Source organism: Labeo rohita, chromosome 7, assembly GCF_022985175.1.
Source record: "Labeo rohita strain BAU-BD-2019 chromosome 7, IGBB_LRoh.1.0, whole genome shotgun sequence".
NCBI lineage: Eukaryota > Metazoa > Chordata > Actinopteri > Cypriniformes > Cyprinidae > Labeo > Labeo rohita.
This window is the reverse complement of record NC_066875.1, coordinates 42,855,449-42,869,070: the sequence shown is the minus strand read 5'-3', so window position 1 is coordinate 42,869,070 and position 13,622 is coordinate 42,855,449. Positions and strand designations below refer to the sequence as shown.

General features: G+C 35.3%; 2 protein-coding genes across 2 annotated transcripts; one reads left to right on the top strand and one right to left on the bottom strand.

Moving 5' to 3' along the window:
- Positions 1-3,393: 3,393 nt before the first annotated feature.
- Positions 3,394-4,896, bottom strand: kbtbd13a (kelch repeat and BTB domain containing 13a). Its single transcript, XM_051115874.1, has one exon. It carries the CDS (start codon positions 4,894-4,896, stop codon positions 3,394-3,396), a length of 1,503 nt encoding a protein of 500 aa, XP_050971831.1.
- Positions 4,897-7,673: 2,777 nt separating this feature from the next.
- On the top strand, positions 7,674-13,614 carry rasl12 (RAS-like, family 12). Its single transcript, XM_051115735.1, has 6 exons — positions 7,674-7,947; positions 8,053-8,165; positions 8,600-8,656; positions 9,388-9,461; positions 9,597-9,787; positions 12,818-13,614. The coding sequence occupies exons 2-6, from the start codon at positions 8,054-8,056 to the stop codon at positions 13,149-13,151; spliced, it is 768 nt and encodes a 255-aa protein (XP_050971692.1). The 5' UTR covers positions 7,674-7,947; position 8,053; the 3' UTR covers positions 13,152-13,614.
- Positions 13,615-13,622: the final 8 nt, after the last annotated feature.

Below are 13,622 nucleotides of genomic sequence, written 5' to 3'. Positions count from 1 at the left end.
TTTGATCCAAAGTACAGAAAAAAAAACAGTAAAATATTTTTACTTTTTAAAATAACTCTTTACTATTTGAATATATTTTAAAATGTAGTTTATTTCTGTGACTTTAAAGCTGATTTTTTTAGCATCATTACTCCAGTCACATGATCCTTCAGAAATCATTCTGATATTCTGATTTGCTGCTCAAAAAACATTTATTATTATTATTATTATTATTATTATTATTATTATTATTATTACTATTATGCTGAAAACAGCTAAGTAGAATTTTTTCTGGTTTCTTTGACGAATAAAAGGTTCAGAAGAACAGCATTTATCTGAAATAGAAATCTTTTGTCACATTATAAATGTCTTTATCATCACTTTTGAAAAAATGTTATGAATGTTTAAATATTGATTAAAAAAACTTTAAATATTGATAAAAAAAACATTATAATACATGTTTCTTGAACAGCAAATCAGCATATTAGATTGGTTTCTGATAGATCAGAAAATCCTTGTAATGATGCTGAAAATGTAGCTTTGATATTCAATATATTCAAATAGAAAACAGTTATTTCAAATGGTTAAAATATTTACAAAGATACAACAGATATAATAAAATTGTTAACTTACAAATGGTTCAGTTTGTTGCAGAGCTCCAGCAATGGCATCTGTAACCTAAAAAAATGTTTGCGTTTGGGTGCAGCATTTGCACAGATTACCACTGTAAACAAAAAATGACTATTCAATATGACATTTCACTCAAATATTTGGAAGAAAACCCAAATCTAAACAATAATACCCATGTCTCATTGTTTTCATTTCAGAAAACAAGCATTTGTGAAATCTGTTTGAGGTCAACACACGCTTTTGTTTGTCAAATTCACTTTGGTATTTGTGAACGTTATTATAACATTATTATATGGCAAAGTTCCTATAAAATGTTACCTTCACTATTAAACAACTGCCAGACATCATGAGCGAGTAGCGAAGTCCTGCCAAGATCTATAGATTCTGTTGTTTGGCTGCCAAAGGTTGGACACAATGTTTTCATTGTGGTAACATGATTAGTTATCAGCGTGTCTTCAGGTTCCCATGTAATGAGTGGACCTTCTTACAATAGTTACGAAAGCTTGAAGGAATGTCTGGATATAATTTGAGTGTTTGAACAGTCAACGAGTCGCCACACGGTTACACTCTTACCAGTTTATGAGGTCATAAATGATTGTATGAATACAGTATCATTTGTGATGATCATGTTTCTCTTTCCAGCTGATCTTAAACTTTCTCTCGAGGATCTGCGCTCTTTCCTCGCGGCCTTATCTGACCCGACGCTTCTGGTATGGGTACACCAGGGATTGGGTTTTACAGATGGCTTGTTTGATATAAAAACAGGAAATGTTTCTATATTTTGGTCTTATGTAGCCATGGCGACATATACTGTAATGACCATCAATCATGTGTAATTCAGTCGTGAAGATTTATAGGGCCTGTTTGTTTTCCATTAATCACATCTCGCTTTTGTCTCCAACTTGTCTGTGTTGCTCTGGCAGAGTGTGGATAGTTAAATGTTAATCAGATGTAACAGATTAAGCTACAGTTAACTAATTGAATACACTGATTAAATTAAGAAAAGAGGCTTCAAATTCAAGTAGTTGCAAAAAAAACAAAAAACAATGTAGGGTTGCATGTGTGTATCAGGTTTTTGAACAGTAAGATTTTTAATGCTTTTTAGAGAAGTCTCTTCTGCTCACCAAGCCTGCATTTATTCGATCCAAAATACAGCAAAAGCAGTAATATTGTGAAATATTTTTACTATTTAAAATAATTACTTTCTATTTGAATACATTTAAAATTGTAATATATTTCTGTGACCAAAGCTAAATTTTAAGCATCATTATTCCAGTCTTCAGTGTCACGATCTTTCAGAAATCAATCTAATATGCTGGTTTGCTGTTCAAGAAACATTTATTTTTATTATTAGCTGTATTTAAAGGGGTCATTGGATGCAAAGTTCACTTTTTCATGTTGTTTGAACATTACTGTTTGTTTGTGAATGGAATGCGCCTCCCGATCTACATAAATACGTCTGTGTTTGCATGAATCATTCGTGAACCAGTTTCACTTACAGCAGAAGTGAGTATAAGGTTTTTTTTTTTTTTTATGAATCTTTGCGATCGCCTTTCCTAATAACGTTCTAGTTAGCAAGTTTAGCGGCTAAAGTAAACAGGCTCATCGCTCCACAGAGACAAGAGAGGGGCGGGGCGAGCAGAGCTCATTTGCATTTAAAGGAACAATCCCTCAGAATGGGATGATTTTTTCAGAGCTCATTATGACAAGGTAAAAAGGGTGTTGTTTTACACAACCATTAAGAATTTTTAACTAAAGTATATTATACACTTTTCATTAAGACCCTAAAGAATCATATCAACTTGTGGAAAATGAGTACATTTTTTTTTCAGGATTCTTTGCATTTATCTGAAATAAAAAGCTTTTGTAACATTATATGTATTTAAAAATTATATATATATATATTTATATTATTTTTATTTAATACTTTAATTATTATAAGTATTAATACTTTAATACTTTTATTTGGCAAGACTGCTTAAAATTGATCAAAAGTGATGATAAAGACATTTATAACAGTATCAAAGACTTCTGAACTTTGTATTTATCAAAGAAACCTAAAAAAAAATCTACTCAGCTGTATTCAACATTGAGAATAATAATAATAAATGTAAATCAGCATATTAGAATGATTTCTGAAGGATCATGTGACTGGAGTAATGATGCTACAAATTCAGCTTTGAAATCACAGGAATAAATAACATTTTAAAATATATTCAAATAGAAAACAGTAATTTTAAATAGTAAGAATATTTCACAATATTACTGCTTTTGCTGTATTTCGGATCAAATAAATGCAGGCTTGGTGAACAGAAGAGACTTCTTTCAAAAACATTAAAAAAAGGATTGTTATAATAATTCTTAAGTAGCAAATCAGCATATTAGAATGGTTTCTAAAGGATCATGTGACACTGAAGACTGGAGTAATGGTGCTGAAAATTCAGCTTTGCATCACTGGAATAAATTACATGTTAAGATGTATTAAAATAGAAAATGATTATTTAGAGTTATAATACTATTTCACAATAGTATGTTCTTTTTATTGTATTTTATTGTATTTTGAGCAAATAAATTACATTTTAATGAGCATAAGAGACTTCTTGTAAAAACATAAAAATGATCAACCCCATAGTTTTGTACAGTATGGTTTGAAAAAAAAAATGCTATAAAAACTAAATGAATTATTTTTTTTATTAATTTGATGTCAATACAAGTGCAAACCTCTCTTTTCTGTCAATAAAAATATCTGTTGTTACATAACATTTACCGCTATCACGAAACAACTCAGTCAACACAATGTACAGAAGCACTTGAACTGAGGTCAGAGGAGATCTCAGCTCCATTATCTTTCTTTTGTAAAAGCTCTCTGCTTTGCTTCGGCAGTCTCAAGAGGAACGTCCACATTGAGCCAATTCTTGGAAATCCAGTCATTTGTTTTTTTGTCCTCCATTTATTGTCCTCAATAGCGTATTCCACTGTCGCTCTGCGGTTCACCGTGAACACAGAATCACCTCGCACTACTGCGGTAAACAAAGCCCCCTTACTGTTCTCGTACTGCCCGGGCATGGCCGTCCACTGACCCGAGGTCAGGTTGTAACAGTCCATCACGCACCTCAAAAAATCATCAGAAGGCCCATTTCTCATAACGTACAAATTGTCCCTGTGAGCTACCATGCAGTGTCCATAACTTTGATGGCGGACGAGTGTCGTGATTAACACCCATTCATCATTATTTGTGATGTACTCGTAAATCTCAGTAGCATCTTTAGGTCTCCAAAGGCAGATGAACAGTCTTCTCATGGTTTTGGCGCAAGCGATGGCGGATGCAGGTCTTGGAAGATGAGCAGCAAAGCTCCAGGTGTCCGAAGAGACTTTGTACTTCTCCACAGAGGACATTACGGTCTTCTCAAACTCTCCGCCGATGATATAAAGGTCGCCCATGTGGCTGACCAAGGTACAGTTGTAGCGAAGCTGCTGTGGGCTGGAAAATGTGCTCCAGATGTCTGTAGAAACATCATAGCAGAAACCAGAATCCACAACCTTATTGGAAATATCATAGACTCCTCCAACAATGTAAAGCTTGTTGTCTAAAACCGTAACTCCTGCCATGGTGGTGCTGGCGTTGAGAGGCAAGTGAGTAAGAACCTTCCAGTCTTTCTCATCCTCATCAAGATAACAAACAGTCCTCATGAAGTCCTGCAATAGCTTGATGGTTGGCGAATGAGTGCCGACGGTGACATAGGAATTAGGAATCAACGACTCTATATATTCAATCAAATCGTCTGGTAGACACTTCACATCTTCTTTGAGGTCTACATGCATGTCTCGAATAAACAAAGCTGCGCTTCTGAAGAGCTTCAATAAACCAAAAGTAGCCGCTGTGTGATACATAAGAAGACAGTTGTCTGAATTGATAACATTGATGAGATGCTCAGTAAGAACCTCTATCTGAAAAAACGCGGCACATTGGATGGCGTCAACAATTTCGTCAGCGCTCAGCATGGGTCTTTCGCCATGCATCACACGGAGGGCGACCAGAAAGCCACAAGCGCTCGGCGCCTGAAGACAAATCTCATCCTCCATGCATTCCTTCATCCCAGATTGGAAAAGAGCTCGAAAGTATTCACACTGCTGCTCCAGCAGGCTTCTTTCCACCGTAAAGACACTTTCACCAAATCTCACTTTCACTATTGTTTTCGTGAAACCCATAGGCTGGTGAAGCGTCTTCCTCACGTCGATCTCTGAGCCAGCACAGCTGCTCGTCTCCATCAAGTTACCTCCTGTCATTTTTATCTACAAATACCCACTTCTGCAAAGTCAAACCTGCACCTTTGACTATCCATGATGTCTTCTAAACTAAAGCAAGGCAGATGCGTTTGACTGAGCGTGCAGTGTTTGTATTACTCCTAACAACTACGAGAATAGAAACGGCTATACATAGAAGTGAAAAGCGTGGCAGCATTATGCTGCTAGGAAAGTAGTGGCAGATAGCCATCGGTGTAGAGGGCAGCCGTCATCATGGTTATTTATTACCCTTTGTTCTTGGCAGGCATTAAAAGCAGGCAGAAAATTTCATCTTCTCCTTTTGATGAACAGGTGAAATCCCTAAAGCTATAACAATGGTATGCCTGTGAGGGTCAGTCTTTATTGTGGGTCAGCATTCCAGGTGTCATGTGACTGCTCAAAATAAAATCTGAATTAAAATAAAGACTTAGTATACTCCTACTGGAGCATAATTGATTAGCTTGCAGACAGTAGAATAAACAGACTGTTTAACTGTTATCTTGTGACTCCAAATAAGTTTTGGGGAAAGTTACTTTTAAAAGTTATGCAATACAATATTGAGTTACTCTATAAAAAGTAACTAATTGCATTACATAGTTACTTTTATAGAAAGTAATGTCTTACATTACTTTTGCATTACTTTTTCTCATCTGGGCTAGGCTTGCTTGCTTTAATATAAAAAAGTTATAATTTTGGGATGTGTAAAAGCCCTTTCACAGCAAAAGTGAAATGAATAAGCCTCAGGCTGAAGGAAATGTAAATTACATTTTTTACATATTTAATTATTGCAGGTTTGCATCATATTCTGAGTTTGCATTTCACAGTTTTTATGCATTTTGATAATACATCTGTCAGACAATACATGGGAAAACAAAGTAACTGGCATTACGTATCTGAAAAAGTAACTTAGATATTTTACTCTAAATTAAAAAGTAATGCATTACTTTACTAGTTACTTAAAGTAATCTGATTACGTAACTCAAGTTGCTTGTACTGTGCTACCCTGAACACTACTCCAAATTATATATATTCTTTGAGTTAGATAACTATTTCTTTGACTTTTACAGAGCATAAGCCCAAATGTTACAGAACTGCCACTGTAAACAGACTATGTCTTACAATATGTAAGCCTATAAGTCACTCATTGGTTAAACTCATTACAAAGTCTAAAATTTACAAATGGCTGCACCCACTCTTATAGGAAAAATAAGGTGGATATATTTTGGAATGGAAACAACAGTTCCCGGTAGCAATTAACTTCCCAAGTATGGAAAACATTTCTTCAAAATATCTTCCTTTGTGTTCGAAGGAAGAAAGAAACTCATTTGGAACAACCTGAGTGTGAGTAATCGAGAATTCTTTTCTTTCAACAATAAACATGTCTATTTTCTTTTCGAAGAGGTTTAAAAATACACAGGGACATAAAAAACAGTGACGCCAAACATGATGGTTTATCACGTGTCTCATGATCGATCGTGACGCATCAGTTAAAGGCAAACGAGACGTCAAATGATTATAAAAAAAATATATAGTTCCGTTTATTTGAGCAACCACAAAATTTCCGAGGCCCTGTATAGAGGTTTTGCGCTTACGTCACAGTTTGGTCAGTTACCCGGATGCACGGCAATATTGGAGATACTGGGATGTAAACAACAGCATGGATTGCACGGGTAATGTACTACTGAGTATGTTGTTCTGCTAATTTATGCTATCTAAACCATGGATAAAAGTGGAAACTGCTAAATTATATAGAGAAAGACCTAGTAAACAGGCAAGGGCGCAATATTTTGACAAACTAAAGTTAACAGGTGGTAAAGATACGTACGATATTAGCATAATATTTCACCTACCTGACCAGAAATGATAAGAACAAACACGAATGTTGTCAAGATTCTTGCCCTGGAAATCCTGGTTCAGTTTGGATAACCACAAACGCCTTTTGATCCTCAGACAGTTTTGTTGCACTCTTCTCTTTGATTTGTTATAACTTTTGGCAGTCTGTAGTACTCCAAATATTTTTACTAGTCAGACCGATTAGTACAGCCCAAAACATGACAAAAACGGATCATTTTCAGCAGTAATAATTAGTAAAATATGCGAGTTTCGTTCCGTTCAGTGGCACTGTTTACATTTAGTGCCGCCAATATGGCCGACTGATGACCCTTCGTGAAAACACTAGGTTGTAACCATGGCGACAAGTAGCTAACTTGTTCATTTCGGGCCATTTTTAGCTCAGAAAACATAAATGCTGCTTATTTATCACTTAATAAAAAGTTTCAACATTACAAATGATTTTACTGTTGTTTAAAACACTTTAAAACGTCCTTAGGTAACTGCTAGGGGCAATTGTCCCTGGTGAAAAAAACAGCATATGCTGGTAGGTATGTTTTGATGCTGGGATGCTGGTTAGGTAGGTTTTGATGCTGGTTTAAGCTGGTCCTTTGCTGGTTTATGCTGGTCCTTGACCAGCAACATGACCAGCAAAGGACCAGCTTAAACCAGCTAAGGACCAGCTTAAACTTAGCAAAGGACCAGCTTAAACCAGCATCAAAACATACCTACCAGCATATGCTGTTTTTTTCACCAGGGGTTCGAGATGAACGTCTGCAAAAGGTATCCCCCGACGATTTCCGCTAGGAAAATTCTTTCAGAAGTCATTGTATAATAAACAAACTAGTAAAGGGATGGGGTTTGATTTATTAAACGCGTTTTTTCTTTTATTCTAGTACAATGTGAGTTTTGAAGTTTCTTTTTATGTTCATGGGAGGCGGATCCACAGGAAAGCTTGAGTCCATAATGCGCTCCAGCCCACCGAGCCAAAATATCCGAGCATTTCACTGTTCACTCTCCTCTCACCACATCCTCCACTAACAGAAGCGACTTCCAATGTCCTGGAATACGAAATATACTAAAACAACCTAGCAACCTCGGACAAACGACAAACGGAGTCTTCTGTGGTTGTGGACATGTCGTTTATAACGTTACTGAAGTACAACGCGATCCAGCTGTGTGGCCAAGAGCGCTGGTGAGAAATCAGGCATCAGCATCATCCAGGTATGACCAAAGAAGATCAAAGCACACATGCACTGTGTCTAATGGGCTGTTTGATTCGGATCTGCTTCCTCATGTGTTCATTCTTCAATCTCATCTTGTCTTCAGGATGTCTCTGATGTTCGGGAAAGCAAGAACCTGCAATATTGTCACAGTTCCTGAGCATGAGCCTTCGGAGTGTAACATAGTGATTTTGGGAGCTGTGGGATCTGGAAAGTCAGGTATGACTGCCATGCCATGTTCACAATAACAAACAATTTAATTATGATTTGGTCTTGACTTTTTGTTCATGTAGGTAGTGGGTTTAATTTTTTAGGAACACTAAGACAAAATGTGCCTTGAATGCACTGTAAATCATTTTGAATTTGTGTTTTCTTATATACTGTATATTCATATAGATTGTATTTGAGCTAATAATTAAGCTTTTGTTAAGCATTCCATAATGTTGATAGTGATTTTATTAATATATATGTATTTATTAATGTAAGTGTTAGTTTGTTTACCAGGAGAGAGAAAACCCCACAATGAGATTTATTTTTAGGAGAAATGCTTAAAAAGCTAAATATGTCCCATTATCCTGTTGGGACGCTCTGTTATGCAATTGAAAATATTTCTGAACTTAGACTTACAGGAAGTTTGTCTGTCCCCCCCGCAGCACTTACAGTGAAATTCCTCACGAAGCGCTTCATCAGTGAATATGACCCAAACCTTGGTGAGTTTCCCAGTTTTTACTGTTGTCACCAAGGATGTAACTAAATATTGAGGGGAGTTTAAAGGTAAAAGTTTACTGAACGGCCACTTAAAAACCAATAACGAGTGACTGAGCATCTGGATATGGGAGACGTGTCCTCAGTGTCGTATGGTCCTGATCTTAAAACAAAACATATAAATCATACAGATATTTTTACCTTCCTGGCTGGAGCATTAATTTCAGTGCTGTTTAGTTTCATACAGATGTAATTAATGGGGACACATGACTTTAAAACATAAAAGGATTTTACTTAAAATCATAAAAGCTTCATTCTCATCTTCATGTTTTTTTTCTTGGCAGAAGATGAAAAGTTGAGGCTTATACTGACAGCTTTTACGGTACTAAAATGACAAGTTTGACTTTTTAAGACTTGCAGGCTTTGCCAAACCACTTTAAAACTTCGTCTTAAGTCTTTTTCCAATGCACTATAGTTTTTGATTCAAGTTCGTCCTTTGTAGTTGTATCACATTTCATTCAAATGTAATTATTTTATGAAATCATTACATAAAAAAATAATAAAATAAATTATCAAACACACATGGATGTCAGAAACTGAAATGTCTTCTGTTATTATGAAAAGAAAGACTTAATCTAAAGACAGAACACATTATGTAACTATCACGTAACTTTTTTTAATGTTTCATGTGAATGCCAGAAATACAGTATCTTTTCTTTAAATGTTTAATTTTCAGAAGACACATATTCCTCAGAAGAAGTTGTGGACCAGCAGCCGGTTCTGGTTAAAGTGATGGACACGGCTGATCAGGTAATGATTTCCATTTGTCTCTTTTAAAAAGTTCTGCTTTACGCAGATTGACAGCTCATATTTGTATATGGAAGCTTGTTGCATAACCTTGGCAACTTTACAGTATGTAAACAAATCTGTCTTTATTTAAATCAGGATGGACCACTCAACTGTGAGCGCTATTTAGGCTGGGCCAATGCCTTCATCATTGTCTACAGCATTGACAACCGGAACAGCTTTGAGGCCTGCCAGCAGTACTTGGAGACTGTGACCCTTTATTCAAAAGGCCTGCAGCCAGAAGCTCCTGTCATTCTTTTAGGCAACAAAGTAGACATGGAGAGATACAGGTGAATTAAACATCCTTTCTATTTTGACTGAATAGGTGAATAGTTAACCAAAAAAATAAGAGTTTGCTGAAAATGTGCTCACCCTCAGGCTGTCCAAGATGAAAATGAGTTTGTTTTTTGATCAGAACAGATTTAGAGAAATTTAGCATTACTGTACATCACTTGCTCACCAGTGGATCCATTGCAGTGAATGGGTGCCGTCAGAATAAGAGTCCAAACAGCTGATAAAAACATCACAATAATCCACATGTAATCCACACCACTCCAGTTCATCAAAGTCTTGTGAATTAAGAAGCTGCATGTTTGTAAGAAACAAAGCCATCATTAAGCAATTTTAACTTAAAACCATTGCCTCTGGTCAAAATATCTGGTCATAATCCATAATAACATTTTCTCCAGTGAAGAAGGCAATGTGTACAGTGTGACCATTTCAGTTGAATTTCGAGCGTGCGTGCGACAATGAAAAAATATTTAGGAGCACCATGTGCGACTGACCCGATCAGCATACAGTATTTGTGTTGGCGCTGAGGGGAGCTTCAAAGGTTTTTACATGTTCTTGAAACGTTGAGTAATGTATCACAGACATATCTCACAAATCCTTTAATAAACAAAGTGTAGAGAGAGTGTAAATAGGAGATTGATTGTGCAGTGTAGAGAGCTTTGTTGATTATAATGAAACTTTGTGAAATCGCAGTGAACTAAGATGAGCTTTTAATGATTTTTACGGGGGGCTGTAAATGAGATATTAATTTAAAACAACAGTTAAATAAACAAGAAGTTAATATTAAGTGACTTACATTGTTTCACTATAACACTATTGCCTGATTTTGCTCTATTTCGTGATCAAAAATAGTTTGAAACAAGTCACAACTGAGCCGCTGCGCATCTTCAGTTAAACACAGCAATGTTTTGTTTATGAATGAACTTGCATTTTAAAACAAATCTAGTGAGTCAATGATTTAATTTCCCATTCATAAAGACAGTCACTTGTTTATTCCTGAATGAATCAGCCGTTCGAACGAATCAAATGAATGATATGATTCAGTAATTAAATCAGTGACTTGCCGCCACCTACTGGCAAATTTAGTTTCATTTTTAAAGTGTCTTTTCAGTTATTTAAATCATTTAATATTTCTGTATTCAAAATTTTATATTTAAAACATTAAATCTCAACATGAATTTGACTGCACTCATGCCACCTCTGAGCATAATTAAACATGAAAATACACCTACAAGCCACTTTTGTGTTCTTCTGTGCCACCTCTGTAGTACAGATTAATTGTGTTAATACTGATTTCATTTGATTGGTAACTTATTCTTTTTCTACTTGTTCTTATTCTGTTGTTTTAATTAAAAATTTTAAGAAGCTTAAAAAATATAATTTTTTAAAAAATTTGACAAAAGGCAACATCCTTTATGGGAAGGCTCATTTTTAACATATTTTTTGAGAAGGTAGAAGGTGCATCAAAATCCACTAATATAAATATATTAGAATTGTTTTCACTGTGCTTGATCTGTGCATATTTCTCTCCTGATTCAGACAAAACAACTTTTTGCAATAGTATGGTTAAATGACTTAAAAGAAATGGTTTTGAAGAATGGATTTATTTATTATAATCACACAGGTCTTTGCTTAATCATGTGAATTACCAGTAGATTTTTGTGATGTTTTTATCAGCTGTTTGGACTCTAATTCTGATGGCACCCATGCACTGCAAAGGATCTGTTGGTGAGCAAGTGATGCAATGCTAAATTTCTCCAAATCTGTTCTGATGAAGAAACAAACGCATCTACAATAAATGTTCATTTTTGGGTGAACTATTCCTTTAAGTGTAAATCTTAAACAGCCAAGTTTCCAGTGCCAGGGTGGGTGCTAGTCAAAACACTAACCAAGCGTAGCAGGAAATGTTGAATTTACATAGTGGTATGAATGTCCATTTGTTAGTTTAGCTGGAAGAACATATGACCTGTGACTGGCTATAATTACAACAATTATGCTCCGTACCACCGCAAGTTATTTACATTTCAATTTTTCATGACCTTAAAATGTTTAAGTAAGGATTTGATTGGTCCAGGAAATGACCATTTATCGCTTTTATATTTTCCTTTCATTATGCAAACACAGTGCATGATTTATTTAGTATCATACTTAAAAATGACCATAATACAGCTGGACTTGATCAAATCTATCTGTTTATGTAACCGCAGATTTATGTGCGCTTCTTTGCCAGCCACGCTTAAAACAAAAGCTTTAACTGCTCATCCGCAGTTTCATTAGAGAGTTTCTTTATTGCACAATTTTACTTGCAGGTTTTATTTATACATGATTACTTTTTAGGATTTACTCTATGCACACTGTCCTTTAAACATTTGGGATTGTAAGATTTTTTTAATATTTCTAAAAAATCTCTTATGATCTCCAAGGCTACATTTATGTGATTAAATATACAGTAAAAGCAGTAATTTTGAGAAATATTATTACAATTTTAAATAATTATTTGAATATATTTTAAATTGTAATTTATTCCTGTGATGCAAAGCTAAATATTCAGCATCATTACCCCAGTCTTCAGTGTCACATAATCTTTCAGAAATCATTCTAATATGCTAATTTGCTGTTTAAGAAACAATATTTTTATTATCAATGTTGAAAACAGTCAGAAACTGATGCAGTTTTTCAGGATTTTTTGATGAATGCAATGCATCCTTGTTGAAAGCAAAAAATCAGACTTAACACCTTCTGAATGGTATTTAGTTGTTATGTTCAATAAAAAATATTTATTAAATTAGATTAATTGAATTAAGTTATTAATTGTTATTAATTGTTGACTCAATTTAACCACACTAAATTAATCATTATTTACAACACTAAATGTTCTTCCACGAAACAAACCTGAAATAATGTCCATATACTATTTTTCAGAATTTATTTTTAATTTATGTAGAGGTCCAATTTATGTATGAAAAGTGAATCAACCATGCTTTTATAATGCTGGAACATTTTGTGTAATAATACATAATATTTTTTAGACAGGTGAGCAAGGCAGATGGTGCCGCTCTGGCCTTGCGGTTCGGCTGCCTGTTCTTTGAAGTTTCCGCCTGCTTGGACTTCCTGTCCGTTCAGCACATCTTTCACGAAGTCGTTCGGGAAGTGAGGCGAGAAACAGAGAGGAGTATCCGTCCTCTCTTCATCAGTGAAGACAAGTCTGCGATCAGCCTGTCCTCCGCCCCTCCCCTCACCGCTTGTTATAAAGAGCTGCCCACTCCAGCCACCGCGAAGCTGGTTACGGTGAAGTCCTCGAGAGCTCAGAGCAAACGCAGAGCCCCAACGCTTACGCTCCTCAAGGGCTTCAAGATCTTCTGATGTAATGACGCCCTCTTCTGATAATTGAGAGGATCTACAGTACAAGAAGGAATACTTGTCTTGATGTTACAGCAGCTCATTTAGCATTAAAGCTAACAGGACCTGAAGGATTACGACGTCTCTCACATATGTAACTGTATGAGAACGGAAAGTGTGTTAAATATATCAGAGTGCTAATGAATGTCTTTGTTAGCATTTCTGATTTTTCTGTTATAATTGGTGATTTTTTGTTTCACTACTTTTTGCACCAGTACTATATTTGTATTTTATTTCGGTAAAACCATAATCTGTTAATTTCAGAAGATTCACCTGGACATTCATCTTTTACACAGCAAAACAAAACCTAATCATGCACGGAATACCAAAGAAGGTTTCAGGACAAAATAAACACCTTTATCTTTATTTGTTCGTGTTAAACCGTAAAAAATATGTTAGTATTGATTAAACATCTATTGAAACATCATGACCAAT